At 36.0% G+C, this 19,326-nt stretch overlaps 1 protein-coding gene across 11 annotated transcripts in view; it reads left to right on the forward strand.

Moving 5' to 3' along the window:
- Ca-beta (Calcium channel protein beta subunit) overlaps positions 1–19,326 on the forward strand; it is a 128,137-nt gene that overhangs the window by 10,958 nt on the left and 97,853 nt on the right. For 4 of the 11 annotated variants that reach the window (XM_073969526.1, XM_073969522.1, XM_073969523.1 and 1 more), the window contains exons 1-2: positions 9,190–9,321; positions 16,335–17,508. The exons of the other annotated variants lie outside the window; for them this stretch is intronic. In XM_073969526.1, coding sequence (XP_073825627.1) covers positions 17,392–17,508 — 117 coding nt within the window. In that variant the 5' untranslated portion in view covers positions 9,190–9,321; positions 16,335–17,391. Of the gene's footprint in view, positions 1–9,189; positions 9,322–16,334; positions 17,509–19,326 lie in introns of those variants that run through there. 11 annotated transcript variants of the gene reach the window in all.

The raw sequence follows: 19,326 nt of genomic DNA on the forward strand, positions 1-19,326 counted from the left end.
TTTAATCAATCTAAAGATGCAGTTAAAATGCAAGCCATTGCGAAATATCCCAGAATAAATAAAATGCATTTATTATTTTTGTAAAACATGAATACAAAGAACTTTATTATATAAAATCAAATTGAAAAAAGCTTTCACTAAATTCAATCACATTTGAGCTTATCTCCGTCCTCCATTTAATCCAAGCGCATCTGATTTTGCTTCATCATCCTAAAGGTTTTTTTGTGTTGCCTTCCCATCACTAGTTCAGCTTTCGACACGGACTCTAGCTCAACTCCATTAAAAATTTCCGTCTCGTGAATTACCGCAAAAATGTTCGCAACTTAAGTTTTTATTTCTTTATTTTATAACAAATTCTATGAAATGTATACACTCTTTTTTATTTGTGGTAGAAATTATTTCGCCAAAAAAATCTAAAAACATACGTTCTATTTTTAGAACAATTTTTATTTATTTTCAATTTCAACAAACTTCATATCTTTAGTTTATTTGCTCTCTGCTGAATATGATTATGCGAATTTCTGATTTGTAACTGAACATACTACATACTGTGCCACGCCTTCACTGAGGCAACAATATGCCACGCGTCCACTGAGGCAACACGTTTTGATATAGGCCTCATAGAAAGGTACCTTCCGATTTTCGGTATTTTGATGGTTTGATGGTGGCTTCAACATCCCACCGAAATGGCAGAAATTTGGTATTTAGTCTTCGTTGGGTGTATAAAATGTTCCTCCAGAAATTTGTCGTTATAGATCTTTATATAGCCCAGTTGGAAAGGCACTCACTGATTTTCGATATTATGAAAGTTTTTGGCCAAGGGTAAAAACATTATAACAGGTACAAAACAGTCCTTGTAAAAAATCGGAATCAGAAGACGTCCACGTTTTGCCAAAGGTTCCATGCGTACTCTTGCACCCAATTTAAGATTTTAGTCACATTTTCCTACCGAATTGGTTGTGAATTGAAATTTTGTGTTCCCAGAAGATCCATCTATATACATATATGAAGGTTTTAGTCTAACCGCCATGGACTGGTATTGCCCAATTTTATGTATTTCGAAGGGTTTTGTCAAATTTGCGAACCGAGATTACTGTAATTTGGTATAGTGTTTAGTTAGAGTATAGAAAGAAAAACGATGAGTTCTTTTAAAGAGTGTTGCTACATTTTCTTTCTGTAGTACATAGATGTAACATGGTATTTTGAAATCTCAATGGGTAGAAAACCTACATACAGAAAATTATCAGTACAAAGTGATTATCATCAGTAGACATCGGATTTTTGCATGTTTTTTATTTCTCATCTGATTGGACTCAAATTTTGGATCTAGGCATTTTAAGGGTCAACTTTTCGATATTTGGGGTCATATGCAAAAAATATGCAAAATATATGCAAAAAATATGCAAAAAATATGCAAAATATGCAAAAAATATGCAAAAAATATGCAAAAAATATGCAAAATATGCAAAAAATATGCAAAATATGCAAAAAATATGCAGAATATGCAAAAAATATGCAAAATATGCAAACAGTTTTTGGCCGAAAATCGTCATAAAAGTCGTAAAATTGTCAATTAATTTTGGAAAAATCGTCAAAAATCTTCAAAGTGTTCTAAATTAAGATAGTTGGCCGCTTAACGTCGATTTTTTAGCAGATTTTTGTGTTATCGAGACCTCTTACGGCAGTGTGGTGTAGGGTATAAAAGAATGGTATTGTAATACAATTTATTTATTATTAAACTATGCAAAAATATTAAATTTGATAAAATATCAAACGTTCTATGTAAAATTCAATATTTTCTTTGTTAAAATTTGTAGCGTTGGGCTGGTTATTGTTCAAAGGGAACAAATCGATGACGAATTTTTTAAGGCGGCAACCGCATAAAATTTTTAGTTTGGTCAGATTTTAAGACTGTCAAAGTTTGAGCACAATTGGAATATGTTAACATGTGCCACTGGGGCCTCGACATTATGAAAATCTCAATTTTTTGGCTATTTAGCGATTTCGGCGACCCATTTCTCTGGAATGGTTAAAGCTTTTTGTCCATATTAAGCATTAAATTAAAGGCCATTCTGTTCTTAACATTTCTTGCTGAACAACAAAATATAAGTATATATAATAAATCTAATACTAAATAGGTATTACAGAATTCGTACCCGAAAAACGTGACTAGGTACGCCTTTGTGCGAAAGTGGAGACTATTAAAAAAACATTATCTTCATTTTTATCAATTTTTAGAATGAAAACAAATGTCTTTTATATTTTGTTCTAAATTAAATTTATTCGAGAGTCAGACATCATGTGGTTTTGGAGCTATCTGGGTACAGCTGACAACTTGAAGAACGCTCTGCTATGTAGTTCGCAACTTTCAAGTTGTTTACCATCCTTTGCGCCTCCTGGAAATTCGGAGTTAATGTTTAATCTCTTGAACAACAAGAATTATGCCAGACCTTTTTCCAGGATTTTCGGCCTTTGCTCTTTTGGAAGTTTGGATCGAATATTTCTGAAGAAATTTTAATCTTTGCTTTGTTAAGATTTTTGTCGCCTTTTGACTCTTTACGGCGTTTTGCACCGTTGGATCAAACAATGCCAGGTCAGCAAGTTCAGGACTAAGATACCACAGATTATTAATTATGTTGTTATTTCCTTTTTCGGAAATTTGTGTGTCAATTTTTTCATATTTCAATACTTTTCAATGAGGTCTAGGTCTTGTTCTGATGCTAAACGTATCGTAGAATCTGAAGAACCATCTGTCCCGAATACAATCAAGCGTGGCTTCAAGAAAATCGTAACTATGCAATTGTCGTAATCGTAACTATGGACCCCTGTAAGGTGTATATGAACTAGTATCATTATGGCTACAGTAAAAGCTATCGGAGAGGATCCCTACAAATATAAGAACTCTAGAAGCTTTATCCGTGAACAGCGGAGAATAAACCGTGAAAAATAAACGCAACAGCTTCAAGGAACGAGGCTATTTGTGTACACTGGCATGGAAAACTATTACCAGATATTCTCAAAACAGGGAAGAAAAAACGGGTTGCTGTTCTGGTATCACATGAGGGTAAAGAACAACTCCTAAGTGTTCCTGAAACTAGCTCATGGGAGAAACAAGAACTAGCAGTGTACAAATGCCTAGAAAAAAGGGGTCTCACCAGCTCGAGCAGAAATTAGTTCGAGAGAGGGATTTTTGACTGCAAGTTTGGATGCACATCCGGAAATCAACCAAACATATTCAAGCGACTTCTATAAGAATAGCCTGCGATTGCCAAATCCAAGTTCGAAGTAGGCGAGAGTGTTTTAAAACTACTGCCCAACCCACTTCCCAAGAACAAGAGGCCGGAGAAGCACCTTGCGTTTAAATCATTCGAGACTGCACGCCCCAGAATGTTTTTTCTATTTTATTTATTTATTTATTTGGTATCCCACACGACAACAACTGAGTCTTATAAGTGAGAGTTTGGGTTATTGATTTTACAAAACGTATAATGAACAAGATAATGTTTATATAGATATAATATAGGATATATTGCGTAAACATTATCAATAGGTTGAAAAGAAATAGAGACAATAGATTAAGTTTAATACAAAAAAAAATAGTGAAAACGATATTCAGAAATATTTTTAGGTCCAAAACAAGACCTAAACCGCATTGAAGATTTACTTAATACGAAAGGCATTCACAAACAAATATCAGATAAAGGAAATAATAAAATGGTAAATCATATGTGGTACCTTAGTCCTGAATTTATTGGTCTGGTATTGTTTGATCTGATAGTGCAAAACACCGTAAAGATCCAAAAGACGACAAAAATCTTAACAAAGCAAAGATAGAAATTTCTCCAGAAATAATCGATCCAAACTTACAAAAATCAACTGCCGAAATTCCTAGAAAAAAGTTTACCAGGCATAATTACAAGTGAGACTTAATTGTTGTTCAAGAGATTAAACTTTAACTCTGAATTTCTTGAAAAAGATAATGCAACTTGACCACAGAACATCAATTACCAGGAGGGGTAAAGGATGGCAAATATCTTGAAAATTGTGAGCGACATAGCAAGGAGTCGAGTTCATCGCCAAGTTGTCATCATGGCTCCAAAACTACATTATGTTAGTCCCTTAATGCCCGAAATTTCAAGACGTAGCTATCTATGAGTTCACAGATATCTCCCGTGTAAGCAACATTTTATAATTTCACTGCATAAGTAACGTTACCGAGTCAAAAACGGCCGTGTTACTTACACCAAGGATTTTACCTGGTTAATCGTTGCCAATGTGTTAAAAGTTGTAAAACACTTCTATGTGGCAATGATTTTGCGAAATCATGAATTTACACGCCTCGGTAAATGACATGTAGAAATTACCAAACGCGTAGGTAAAGATAACTAATAGGTAGCTACGTACCCGTTCACCCAGCCGTTGAAATTACGGGCATAAGTAAATTAAAATATGTATGAACAAAATGTAAGCGTTTGTCATTGAAGCCATACAATGAATGTACAAATGTCCATCTTTGTAAAAACAAAATTGCATTTGAAAAAGGAAATGTTTGATGGATAGCGATGCCATTCCACGGCCGATATGTCTGGTGTGCTTCTACAAAAGGCGAAACAAGTCACATAATGGTGGTTGTGGGGGTTCGAATCTTCAGCTTTCCTTTTTCACTTGCAAACATCATCGGTCATTAAGCTCGACTCCAACGAGGAATGAATAGAAAAAATAGACCTTCGCCCTAATAGGCAACATTTTCAAATAAAGTAAAATATATTCGTTTTCATTCGCAAAAAATTGATAATATAGGAAGAAAAAATTGTTTTTTTTTTTTTTTTAAATAGACTCCATTTTTGCCCTAAGGCCTTTTTCGGGACATTGGGTTTATTATCTGGAATTCAGTAACACTTACGTAAATAGAAAAAAAATAGATTTACATTACTTCGAGGCCCCAGTACCACGTTTTAACATATTCGAATTGTGCTCAAACTTTGGCTATCTTAAAATCTAAAGATACTAAAATGTTTAGGCGGCTCCCCGGCAAAAAAAAAATTTTTATACGGTCAACAGCCTTAGTTTAGAACACTGTTATGTATTTTTTGATGGTTTTTCCAACTTTAAATGACAATTTAACGACTTTTATGACGATTTTCGGCCAAAATCTGTTTGCATATTTTGCATATTTTTTGCATATTCTGCATATTTTTTGCATATTTTGCATATTTTCTGCATATTTTTTGCATATTTTGCATATTTTTTGCATATTTTGCATATTTTTTGCATATTTTGCATATTTTTTGCATATTTTGTGCATATGCAAAATATGCAAATATGCAAAATAAATACGAAATATGACCCTGCCATTTAATTTAGATTTCTTTGAAACGTATTTTGGTCCAATCAGAATCTTCGTATCTTTAATATTAAAAAATATGCAAATATGCAAAATCCGATGTCTAATCATCAGTTAAGATATTATTCTCCTCCAAGTAATTATACTTAAGGTAGAGAAAGAGCTTAGTAGTTACAAATTATTCATATTTACATTTCGTGGTGGAGGGTATAAAGAGTTCGGCCCGGCTTTTCATGCAACTCTTTAATTGCAATAAATCGCTCGGTTTTATTGCACTATTTGTTATGACGCGTAGAAACTAAAAATTTCTTTTCTTAGCAAATATTTTTTTACATTTATTGCCCCAATGCACGATGGGGCCAATGGCAGGTTTTTGAGGCAAAAAGTCATTTTTTCAAGTCAGTGATTGAAATCAAATAATAACGGAATTATATTCTTAACACTTTCAAACCTCCAAAACCAAAAAATTAACAAATGTCATAATTTTCATTCCGTTTATTTCTGACGTTCAGTCGTAATTAAACAATTTAAGTATTTTGGCGCCAAAACCTGATCTGTTGATATTATATATATTTTTTAAAAATTGAAAATATGGGTGATGGTGTGTAAATTAAGATTATTATTAAAAATGTAAATGTAATATTAGATGTGGTCAATAATTAGTTGTGCCAATAAGTGATGTTTTTTGTATATCGTCCATGTGTTCTTTGGAGTAGAACTGTCGGTATCGGGGTGTATTCTCGTAAAAATATGTATCTGGTGAAAGCTGACAATGCCGGTTAACAGATTTTGAAAAGAAGTTTTGCGTATACTTGCGAATAAAAAAATTATCAATTTCCAGATTTCGTAAAACTTAAAAATTTGGATATTTTTAATTTTTGGTTAGAAAATCAGTGAAACCCTAAACCAAATGTGTTCTTCTTTGACACAGCGGTGCCGAAGTTTTTTTGGTCACGTCTGCCCTTATCTGCGAAATTTAATTGAGGTGTCAAAGACAACTTCGTGACGGGAGTTAAAAATTAAGTTTTTAACATTTGTTACAATTTGAAAGCTTATGTTAAGCGACACAGTATTTACGCTAGAACAAGGTAATGATACAAAGAAGAGAGGGCGCCCTAATGTGGATTATAGTGAAGGAAGAAAACTTGCTTCGGAAGTCTCCTATGTACACGGCAACAATACCAAGCTCTTGATTCATGCCGACAGAGATATACCCTCAGCCTGTGCAAATTGAAACACGTTTTTCACAAACAACTTATGTAAATTTTGGTCGTATGAACCGACAAAAATGTTGATAAGGAGTAAAGTTCAAAAATGCGGAAAAGGTACTTAAAGGAATGGACCGACATAGACCATGGGGGTGCCATAGGGGGTTTTTACACCCTTCGGGCTGTTTTCTCAAGAATTATGGACTTGCCCCTGAAACAAATTTTACCATCGTAATTGAGGCAGCGAATGTAAGTTGCTTCAACAAAAATCAAAGTGATTCAATAGCAGGTCTTAAAGTGAACTTATCCAAAATTTTGTGTGGGAGGTACGGGATGGAGTGGACAAATATAGTCCATATTCGAACCTGATCTATATCTGGTAGATATTATGAGAATGTGTAAAGTATGGACCAAATCGGTCACTCCCATCAAGAGTTATCGTACGCACAAATTTTCCGAACATTTTCGAACTTTTGTGGGGGAGGTACCGGAAGGAGTGGACCGATATAATCCATCTTTGAACTTGAACTAAGTTTGGACAAAATATTACGAACGCCAAATTTTGGACCGAATCGGCAGATCCGTTCGAGAGTTATCTTGCGCTCCAACCACTACACACGGTGTCATAGGTTTTTTTGTAACTTTCAGGCTATTTTCTCAGGAAGTATGGACATGCCCCTAATGAAACATACAGCGTCGTATAGAAGACAGCGAATACAACTTTCGTAAACAAAAATCAAAGCGATTCGAGACCAGGTCCTAAACTGAACTTTTCCGAAATTTTGTGTGGGAGGTACCCGAAGGAGTGGACCGATTGAGTCCATATTGGAGCCTCATCTAAGCTTGGTAGAAATTACACGATGTGCAGAGTATGGACTAAATCGGTTATTCCCTTCGAGAGTTATCTTGTGCGACAATTTTTGAACATTTGTGGGGGAGGTACCTGAAGGAGTGGACCTATATGGCCCATCTTCGAACTTAAATCGAATCTGGACAAAATATTTCGATACCCAAAATTTGAACCGAATCGATTGGTCCGTTCAAGAGTTATCGTGCGCACCAGCCTGCCAGACAGACAGACGGACGGACATTGCTAGATCTACTCAAAATTGTCTGAAACGGATATCGTAAAAACATACTTGGGGTCTAAAACCATTATTTCGATGAGACACATTTTTGGTCGTATCAAAGTGTAAATACCCTCTTTAGCCTAAAGGCTGAGGGTATAATTAACTTCGACAGAAAAATTTATAAACGATGTATCCAAATCTGAACCGATTTCAATATGATGTCTCAATAATGTTTTCTAGGCCAAATTCCGTCAGACACTTTAAATTTTATCACAATTGGACATAGTATATAGCGTGATTGCTGCACGAAATACCTAAAATCGGGTGCAAATATATATGGGAGCTATATGCAAATCTGAATCGATTTCTATATAATTTGGCATATTTTTTTTCTAGACCTAATTCCGTCACACATTTTAAATTTTATCAAAATTGGACAGAATTTGCGTGTTTGTTGCACCAATTACCTCAACTCGGGCGAAAATATATATGGGAGCTATATCCAAATCTGAACCGATTTCAATATAATTTGGCAACCATATTTCTAGACCGAATCCTGTCCCACGTTTCAAATTTCATCGAAATTGGGCAGAAATTGCGTGTTTGTTGCACCAAATACCTCAAATCGGGGGGAAATATATATGGGGGCTATATCCAAATCTAAACCGATTTCAAAATAACTTGGCAAACTTATTTCCAGTCCGAATTCCGCCACATATTCCAAATATCATCATAATTGGACAGAATTTTCGTGTTTGGTCCATCCATTACTCGAAATCGGGCGAACATATATATATATATATATATATATATCTATATATGAACCAATATCAACCAAATTTGGCAGATTAGTTTCTAGGCCGATTATAAATATCTGCACGAAATTTTGAAGGTCTATCTTGCCCCTGTGATTTTTTGCCTCAAAAACCTGTTATCGGCCCCATCGTGCTATGTTGTCTTAAACGGTTAAGGGCAGGGTTGTGCACAAAAAACCCAATAATTTTGAAATAATTTGTTATTGTACATTTAAATTGAACTCCTATTAATTACAAAGTTTATTCGTCTTATTATTTATTTATTATACACAGTGTCGATTTTAGAGTGATGGCCACCCCAAAATGTTATTAACACAACATCTGTTCATACGCATTGGAATAATATTCATACATCCGCGTGTAGACCTTCACACACAAACAAAAACTCTACACAAAACATTTCACTTGTCAAAGAAAAAGTCAAAACAAAAAAAGGGTGGCAATGTTGCACATAAACAAAATGTGGGTGGGGATAATGGTGGTGTCAGTCGGCACAATTCTCTCCTTCCTCCAGTTAACTAAACAAAACATTTTGTACTGAGAAATGATAACAATATCGTCCAAATGCTTGGAACAACAAAGAAATGAAAAAGTTCTGGAGGCGGTAGGAAAAACTGACTGACAGAAATGAGCGTAGAAACAAAGAGGAAAATCTGAGAGAGAGAACGCGTGTTAACGAGAGGACGAAACAACCAACCAACATATTTTAATAGAAATTTTCCCAAATACAGAAAAGAATGAAAAAGTTTTTCAGTTCGAGTACAGAGATAAGAAAGAAAAGTTGAAATCGAAACGTGTGAAGTGAAGTAGTAGTAAATTGTGTGAAACCAAATTTTGTTTTTTTTGCAAAAAGAAAAGGAAAATTATTGAGAGTGAAAAATCGAGTGTGTAATTAATTTCCAAAAAATCCAAATGTTTGCAAAAACTTAAAACAATTTAGAAAAATCTAAAACTTGAATTTGATTTGCCAAGGAATTGCATGAAGAGTGTGTGTGCCTTGAAAGGACCTCAATCGTGTTTTTTTATTTAATTTGAATTTCCTAATGGCAACCTTGTAAGGTTGTCTCGTTTGGTTGGGAGTTCATGGTAGATGATTAGAAAAAAAGTCACAGAGAGAAACATTATTTTGGGCGGAGGAGGTTAGCAGGCAGGGAATTTATAACCGAAAAAAGAAGTACACATACTGTGACAATAGTAGGACAAAACAGTAATCGACGCTTTTAATTGTTGTTTTAAAATAAAATGTTTACTGCTGTAAATTAGTAAAAATATGTTTCATAGCCTTCCAATCAGAATGAAAATTGTTATCATAAATTAAACTTTTTGATGACGGATAGTTAGTCCCAATTTTTCCTAAATTTGCCTTCCGTTATGCTATTCTCTTCCGTATTTCATTCCTTAATTTACTCATCTTCTTTATTCTCTTTTTGTTTTGTGTTCCCTTTTTTATGTCCTATGAAGGTTTTGAGGTTAAGTTTTTCGCATAAGAACCAGTGTTGCCGCTGTGAATTTTGTTTCTTCGGCAATTTTTTTTGAAAATCGAACAAATGGAGGTAGATGTCATTATTTAAATGCCTGCTGAGAATTGTTCCAATTGTTCCCTGAATTTACAATTCTATTGCTAAACTAAACAAATGGAATAAATTATTTAAGACGAAACACTACTTCATTCATGAAGTTAACGGGACCTTAGATTAGGTTTGCTCTCTACGGATCCAGTTGCAACTTTAATTTGCATTAATCGTAAATGGATTGAGTAAAACGTATATCAAATTCTTAGTAATATTGGGTTTAAACCAGTAAGAACGGTGTTAAGGTCGGCCGGACCGAACTTTTATACCATCACTACAAACTGTATTGAAGTAAATAGGAACAGTTAGTTTCCATTCGTTTATGAATGTACTAAGAAGCTCCTCCTACACGTTAAGGCGTTTTCCTTGAAGGAACGGAATATCTAAACTGATGATAATCACTTTACATTGATAATTTTCTACATGGAGATTTTCTACACATTATGATTTTAAAATACCAGGTTACGTCCACTTCAGAAGAAAAACCCTTTAAAAGAGCTCACATGGGGCGTCATCGTTGTTCTTTCCAAAACGTGGACAATTTTCGGAATTAAGCTTTTGAATCTTCTGACTACACACAATATTAAATTACGGCAATCTCGGCAATACCACTTCATACACTAGAATCTGCGTAAATGAAGACGCTGGCCTTTACTGACAAATTTCTGAGGAAAGGTTTTTTAGTCCCAAAGAAGACCAAATACTAAATTTCAGCCATTTTGGGATATTGTGGCCAAATCCTTCAAAATACCGAAAATCGGGAGGTACCGTTTTATGGGGACTACATACTGTTTTATGGGGATACACTACTCTATACCGACCAATTTCAGTTGGATATTGAGGCAAAGACCTACGACATACCGAAAATCTGGAGGTACTTTTCTATGGAGGCTATATCAAAACGTGGACCAATGCAGATAATTCTCTTCTAGAATCTATTATCTCCCCATCAAAGACTATATACCAACATTCATCCATTTCGGTTTGATAATGATGCTGAAACCTTGAACATAACAACAATCGTGGGGGACCGTTCAAAATTTCAGCCATTTCGGTGCGATATTGAGACCAAAGCCTTCAAAATACTGAAAATCGTGAGGTACTATTGAAGGGGGGGGCTATATCAAAAAGTGGACCTATATTGACAAACAAAAAAAAAAAAATTGTAGCCCCAAATACCAAATTTCATCGATTTCGGTAAGATAATTTGTCTGAAACCTTCAAAATACCGAAAATCGGGATATACCGTTCTATGGGGGCTATATCAAACATTGAACCTTTACCGATAAAAACCTGGGGCAAAGTTTGAAGCCCCAACGAAGACAAAATGCCAAATTTCAGCCATTTCGGTGGGATATTGAGGCCGCAACCTTAAAATACAGAAAATCTGGATGTACCCTTCTATGTGGGCTATATAAAGACGTGAACCTATAATGAAAAATTTCAGTTTGAAGTTTTATACTCCCAACGAAGACTTTTGCCAGTTTTCAGTTAGTTCCGTTGGATATTGAGGCAAAAACGTACTACATACCGAAAATCGGGAGGTACCTTTCTATGGGGACTATATCAAGACGTAGACATATACCGGTATCTCTTTCACACAAGTTCAAACAATTTTATTTCTTTAAATTGTGTTAACGTTCCTCGTAATATACCTTTCAGAAATAGATAAGTAGTGGGATTCCCTAACGCATTTTTTGATTACCGACAAAAATCGGTAAAATTAAAATGCTTATAATTTCGGTAAATAACGAAATTTGTCGGTAAGTTAGCCACCAAAATAAAGTTGTCGCTGAGTCCTACCGATAGAAACAGCGTTGCCAGCTTTTATTCATACTTTTCATTCATAATTTTTCATTTTAATTTGACCGATTTTTGTCGGTAACCAAAAAAATGCGTTACAGAATCCCACTACAGGTTAGAATAAAAACTAAGTCGGTTCACTTCTTCGGGTGTCTCTCACATAAAATTTCTCGCACAAGTGCGGTAGATGGAATTTTTTCCATCAGATTGTGCTAGCGGTGCCTATTACAACGGTTCACTGGTTTGTTTTGGCAGCTGATGTTCCACAGCTGTAATACATGGGGAATGTGCCCCACACGGATCGCATTCACACGATAGTTGTTTATGGCATCTGCTACTTCATCTGTGTGAATGCTTTTCGAACTTGCTTGATAGGCTTGCTGATCTAGGGGTTATCTCTTTTAGCATTGGACATCTCTTTCTATATCATGAAGATCACTCCGGATATGTCTGCGTGGGGATTCCTATCCACCATATGCTGATTAGGATTGCCCTCACGGTAAAACCCGATCAGCATGACGTAGTGTTGCTGTACTGGAGGAATCTTTGTCTCCTCATGTACATGGTCATCTGCCGACATAAAGATGCACCCCTGAGGCAGCCCCAGGGCGGCAGGTTCTGCAACGAGACCATGACGTAGTGCTGCTGTAGTGGAGGAAGCTTTGTCTCCTCAAGCACATGGTCCACTGGTGACATAAAGAAGCACTATGAGGCAGTTGTCAGGGCGGCAGGTTTGAATGTTTTTCCGCTGACGCCGCATAGCTTCAACTACTGACGGCTAGGGACTAAAGGACCATGTTACTAGATCTCAGCTTGTCGCTGATAGCTGTGGCATGCGCGAACGACGTGAAGATACTGCTACCATCGAACGTGAAATTAAACTCTGAGCTCACTCTGCAGTCCATGTGTTTAACTGAGTGGCCGTAGATTTAGTAGCGGATATTTGCATATTCACTGCTTGGTAAGATCAGTCAAATATGTGTGCAGCTTTTCACAGATAACATCGGGAAAGGTACGCCAAGATCGTACATTTATGCACATACGTAACGATCTTAATGTCGTTTGGAGGGGATGGAATACAGAAGTGGTAGGGGTTAAACAGTTCCGCAGATATCACCACACCTCTGGGAACTTCTCTATACGGGAATTGGGCTTCTTGTTCCTGATTTCCACATTCGACTGGCGTCTACACATATAATGGATTATCCACCGTTTCTAACTTGGACCGAGGGTATTCTGCTCAATGCCCTCAAACGTTGACAATGTCAACGAGCACCACCAACACTGTCCTATCGCACGGCTTGCTCTGTTGAGTCCTCGACTAATACGTGTGGGGAAGGCATGCAGAGCTGTTGTCTTGCTATGCTGCATACGAAACCAATGATGATCGGCAACTGGATAGCTATTACTGGGGAGGTATAAAGCCTCTAGAGCTTCTGATACGGGCAAAAAAATCCAAATCGATCTGTAAGTTTCACATTTACTGGTATCCTTGTCCAAACTTTGGAATCGATTTGGGTGATTGGAAACAGGTTGAGAATTTTGGTGAAATGCTCCACTCGAGGCTCATCCAGATGTTTCAGATTCCACCAGGGCCCAACGCTTTGGATGATTTAGCGTTCCAGATGACATTCGCAACATAATACATTGTTAATTGTGGTGCTTCCTCTTTGGCAGGTAGATATCTAATGCGACGTAGTACTCTTCTCTTCTCGCTGTAACAAGCGGGGTGATCGAAAACCGTCGATTAAAATAACTTGCGCACCTATTCGGATCAGTCGGCGTAACTTCACCAAACGTGACTGACGACGTTCGTCTGTCTATCTGTCTGTCTGTTGAATTTAAAATACAGCTCGCAATATAAAAGATAAAGCTTTGCACTTTGGTACAGAAGCTTCTATTACTCCTAAGATGCTTGATATTAAAAATGGGTTATTTCGATATAGCTCTCATACCACGGTAGTTTTCGGAATTTTTTTAAAGGTCTTAGCCTCATAATCATACTAAAATGGCTGAAATTTGGTATTTAGTCTTCCTTGGGGCCACAAAACTTTTATTCAGAAATTTGTCATGTTTTGATATAGCCTCCATATAACGGTACCTCCAGATTTTCGGTATTTTGAATGTTTTAGGCTCATTATCATAACGAAATGGCTAGCATATAGTATTTAGTCTTCTTTGGGGCTACAAAACTTTCTACTAGAAATTTGTCAGTACAAATCCACGTTATTATATAGCCCCCATAGGAGGGTACCACCCGATTTTTGGTATTTTCAGGATTTTAGTAACAATATCCTACAGAAATGGCTGCAATTTAGTAGTTAGTCTTCTTTGGGGCTACAAATCTTTTCCCCAGAAATTTGTCTGTACAGGTTCACATTTTGATATAGCTGTCATAGAACGGAACCACCCGATTTGCGGTAATTTTAGGGGTTTGGCCTTATTATCACACCAAAATGGCTGAAAGTTCTTTGTTTCTTTGTTTTCAGAAATTTGTCTGTTTTGGTATAGCTCACATAGCTGAAGTACACCCGATGTTCGACATATTTTTGAGGCTATTTTGGGGTTTTAAGCTTATTTTTCATACAATAAAGACCGTAATTCGTCATTTAAGGTTCCAAGTGGTCAGAAAATGTATACCATATGTATACCATATCACGGTAGATTTTATCTACTTTGAGAACTTTAGCTACATTTTCCGATCAAAATAGCTCTAATTTGCAATTTAAGGTTTTCTGGGGTAAACAATTTTTTATACCCTCAGCATTTATGCTAACGAGAGTATATACACTTTCATACGGGCAAAATGTGCCTCATCGAAATAACGGTTTTAGACCCCAAGTATGTTTGGACGAAATGTGTTTCATACAATTTGGAGTCGATTTAGCAATGTCCGTCCGTCTGTCTGGCTGGCTGGTGGAACGGATGAGACGATTTGGTCCAAAATTTGGCTTTCGTAATATTTTGTCCAAACTTAGTTTAAGTTCGAAGATGGGTTATATCGGTGCACTCCTTCCGGTACCTCCCGCCCAAAAGTTCGGAAAATTTGTGCGTACGATAACTATTGAAGGGAGTAACCGATGTGGTCCATACTTTGCAAATCGTGAAATGTCTACCAGACTTAGATAAGGTTCCAATATGGACTCAATCGTTTCACTCCTTCGGGTACCTCCCACACAAAATTTCGGATAAGTTCAGTTTAGGGCCTGCTCTCGAATCGCTTTGATTTTTGTTGTAACTATTTGCATTCACTGCCTGCCATACGACGGTACAACTTTCATCAGGGGCATCCATACTTCCTGAGAAAATAACCTGAAAGTTGCAAAAAATCCCTTTGACACCGTGTGTAATGGTTGGAGCGCAAGATAACTCTCGAACGGATCTGTCGATTCGGTCCAAAATTTGGCTTTCGTAATATTTTGTCCAAACTTAGTTTAGGTTCGAAGATAAGTTATATTGGTCCACACCTTCCGGTACCTCCACCACAAAAGTTCAAAAATATTCGGAAAATTTGTGCGCACGATAACTCTGGAGGAGGGTATCCGATTTGGTCCGTACTTTGAACATCGTAATATTTCTACAAGACATAGATCAGGTTCGAATATGGACTACATATGTCAACTCCTTCGGGTACCTCCCGAACAACATTTCAAAAAAAAAAAAAAAATTCAGTTTACGGCCTTCTATCGAATCACTTTGATCTTTGTTGTAATAAATTGCATTCGCTGCCGCCATTACGACGGTACAAGTTTTTTAGGGCGGAAATCCATTCGTCCTAAGAAAATAGCCCTAAAGTTATAAGAACCCCTATGGAACCATGTAAAGTGGCTGAATGAAGCGCACGATAACTCACGATCGGATCAGCTGATTCGGTCCAAATTTTGGCTTCCGTAATATTTGTCCAAGCTTTGTTTAATTTCAAAGATGGGACTATCGATGGGATGAGGAGATGGGACTTCGACTTCTCCTACGAATAAGTTTTTCCGTTTTACTTCAAAACAACTCTAGATGGAGGATATAACCCCTTTCTTACCTAGCTCAATTGGTCGCTTCTTCTGAAAGTATCGTTTCAGAAGTTCAATGTATATTACAAACTTTTTATGTGTGACAATAATGCTATAGCTAATGGAACGTCTATTCTAGTATTTTATTTTACACAGACCTTCTAAAGATGATTTAATTCTCTCCCATATAATTATTACCTATGAAAAAAATTAAATATTTTTCAAAAAAACAAAACGGAGATTATAGAATATACCAACATTCCGACCAAATTTTCTTTAATTTCTTCCACCTCTTTCTACTTACAATATCCCTTAACGGCAACACTGACTAGAACATATTTTAATATGTAAGACAGTTCTTGTACATGTTCGAGTGTGTGTGTGTGTTCGTTTTTTTTTTAATTCCATTCACGCTGAGGTCCTCTTCAGAGTAACCCTTGGCAAGTCAAGTGCATAATGAACAAAAAATATATTTAAATAAAATGAACAAAATCTAAAACTTGGAAAATTGTTTTTTAGTTCAAGTGTTTTGCAGTAGTTTTTTAAAGAAAGTTCCCATGAAATATAAAGTTCCAAGTACAAAAAGAAATAATACAACAAATCATCATCAAAAAAGGAAAGCTGAGAAAAGAGAGAAAAATATTTGTACAAGGAAAAAATCACGCACAAAAATTCTGCAAATACAATTTTGCAGGCTAACATAAGTTTTAAACAAATAACAAAACATATTTTATAATAAAAAAGAGAACTAGGTTTTATAAAAAGAAGAAACAAAAAATAAATAAAGTAAATTAAAAATAACAAACCACCACCTCAAAGGAAACCTTCTAGAAAAAAAGAAAATACTTTAGTTCATAATTACAGCTGCCAAATGTTGTGTGGACCAGTGTAAATTCAAACAACTTACCAATCAACCCCCTTACATGCACAAACACCAGGAAACTAAACGATTTGTGTTTTCTTAATAAATAATTAAAAAAAATTGTTAAATTAACCCCCCGAAAAGGCCGTGTTGAAATCACATACAACAGAGAGTGAATAATAGTTTGGTTGCTTTTGTATTTTGTTACTGGTGAAGTTCCTTTTTTAAGGCATATCCTTAAAGTGTGAGAACAACAAAAGTCCTAAAAATATACATAACTCTATATGTGAGAGTATCAAAGTGTGTGTGTGTTATATTTTAACAGAGTAGTGGAAGAAAAAAAGTAAAAGGAAAGAAAAAAATAAAGTGCGTGCCTAATAATTTTGCGTGAGCCCAATCCATGTGTACATATATATGTGTGTGTGTGAATTAAATGTGTAAATTCTGCATTTCCCAAAGGAAAAAGTGTACTACTTAAAAAAATTTGTTCTATTTCTCCTATTTAACACAAGTTTAAAAAGTTCAAAAACTCCCACATATTCCTCTCTCAAAATTTTGGCGCTCCACTAATACAATTAAAAAACAAAGTTATTTTGCTTTTGTGTGTGGTGGCGTTGCTCCGAACCGCCAACAACTCTTTTCTTTTTTGAAACTGTCTGCAAAAATTCTTTCAAAATATCTTCATTCGAAGAAGATTATCGGGCTGATCGGCCCATGGTGCAACGTGCATCATCTTCAGATGTACCTTCCGTATCGGGCGGCCATCGAGAATCTCGATTTGGCCTTGGTTATTCATCATATCAAAGTGGATACAATAAACTATTTACACAGGTTCGTAAAAAATCATTAAACATATGTTGTACATAAACATCGAAATTAAACATTATTTCGGATCCGAAGGTGTTAAATTTAATTTATAGGACAAACGAAAAAAGAATTTTGAAAAATTTGTGATATATTTGTATGTGAGTTGCAAAGTAGAATAGAAACATGTAACGAAATTATCAATTGAGACTTTTGATCTTTCTATCTATGCTTCGAAAACCGGCTACACATCCAAAATCCTCTTCCACAAAAATTAAGTATTTTAGGGATTTTCAGAAATGTATGACGTTTTTGTACCACCCACCATAGTATGGTGGGTATATTTTTCCGTTTGTACATACGTACATATGTTACCACAGTATCCCCGTAGGGACAGGGATACTTCTCTTCCGTTTATAACACATTGAACTAATCATTTGAAACCCTGTAAATATATATTTTTGAACAGGATAAATTTCTGAATCCATCCGTCTGTTATAATCACTCTAGCGTCCACAATAGGGTTATGACTTTTTGACCTTTTTCTCAAAAACGATTTCCTGTAGCGGGAATGATTGAACTTTTGCCCTAAAAAAGTTCACTCACAAATCGATTTAAAAAATATTTTTTTGAAAAAAATTATGAAATAAAAAAAAAAATGTCTGATTTTTTTTTCCTGTTGCACGAATGGATAAACTTAAGCCTACTAACAACTAAAATAATGTTTATTCCATTCAAATATTGGAAAAGGTCATGCACCAACCAATTTGAAAAAATTTGGATTTTTATACCCCCGTTTTAGACCCCCGGCCGTCTGTCTGTCTGGCTGGCTAGTGGCTCTCGAACGGAGGATGAACCGATTTGGTCCAAAAGTTGGCTTACGTAATATTTTGTCCAAATTTATTTTTTGTAGGTTTACTTGTTTAGCCATAGAAATGAACTGCAATTTTTTTCATCGATTAGACAATATTGGTCTGTAGAGCGATGTCGTGAAAATTCGCCTTTGGTTCCATACAAATTATTATGGAAACTTTGAGGCCCCAGTGGCACGTGTTAACGTATTCCGATTGTACTCAAACTTTGGCAATCTTAAAATCTTACAAAACTTAATGTGTTTAGTGCCGCATAAAAAACTCCGACATCCATTTTTTCCCTTTGAGTTAAAACCAGCCTAATGTTTACTGACCAACCTGTTTACTTCCAGTGTCAGACCCTGACTCTGGCGTAATTGGAGTTGGCACGACGAAGCACATCACGCTCATTTGTTAATCCAGTCGCCTCTGTTGGGAAGTTTGGTCTCATTTCTGGTATTCGAGCAGCAGGTATATGGCGTGCGGCTGCAGCAGTGATAATGTCTCGGAATGGCCTTTCTGCTAACCCAAGATCAAAAGGGTTGGGCAGATCTTTGAAGTGAACTCTCTAAAACTAGACCAATTAGTTTTCCCATGATCGATGGAGGGAAAATCGCATAATCGGTTATCTTGTGATCGATTTTCGAGTTTGCACATCGATTGTTGATGACATAGATTGTTGTTGACTTGGCGGTTTTACAGTTTCAAAATAAAACTCGAAAATCGACGAATAATCGATTTGCTGCGGTTATGAAAAATTCGAAAGTCGAGTTTTAGCACTACTGAAATAATGGCTAGGCCGAAAAATCGCATTTTTAATATTAGAAAATTCGAAATATTGAAAAATCGATTATTGCTTTCCATTACATATCCCTAGCTGATACAGATAATTATGGGGACATGGTCAGATTCAAGAGAAACGACGGGTTAACAGATGACGTCATTTGTCAGACCAGGTGACACGATGGTTAGTCTGGCGAACTGTGACACTCAC

Source organism: Musca autumnalis, unplaced genomic scaffold, assembly GCF_047663935.1.
Source record: "Musca autumnalis isolate F117 unplaced genomic scaffold, ASM4766393v1 scaffold_2, whole genome shotgun sequence".
NCBI classification, from domain to species: domain Eukaryota; kingdom Metazoa; phylum Arthropoda; class Insecta; order Diptera; family Muscidae; genus Musca; species Musca autumnalis.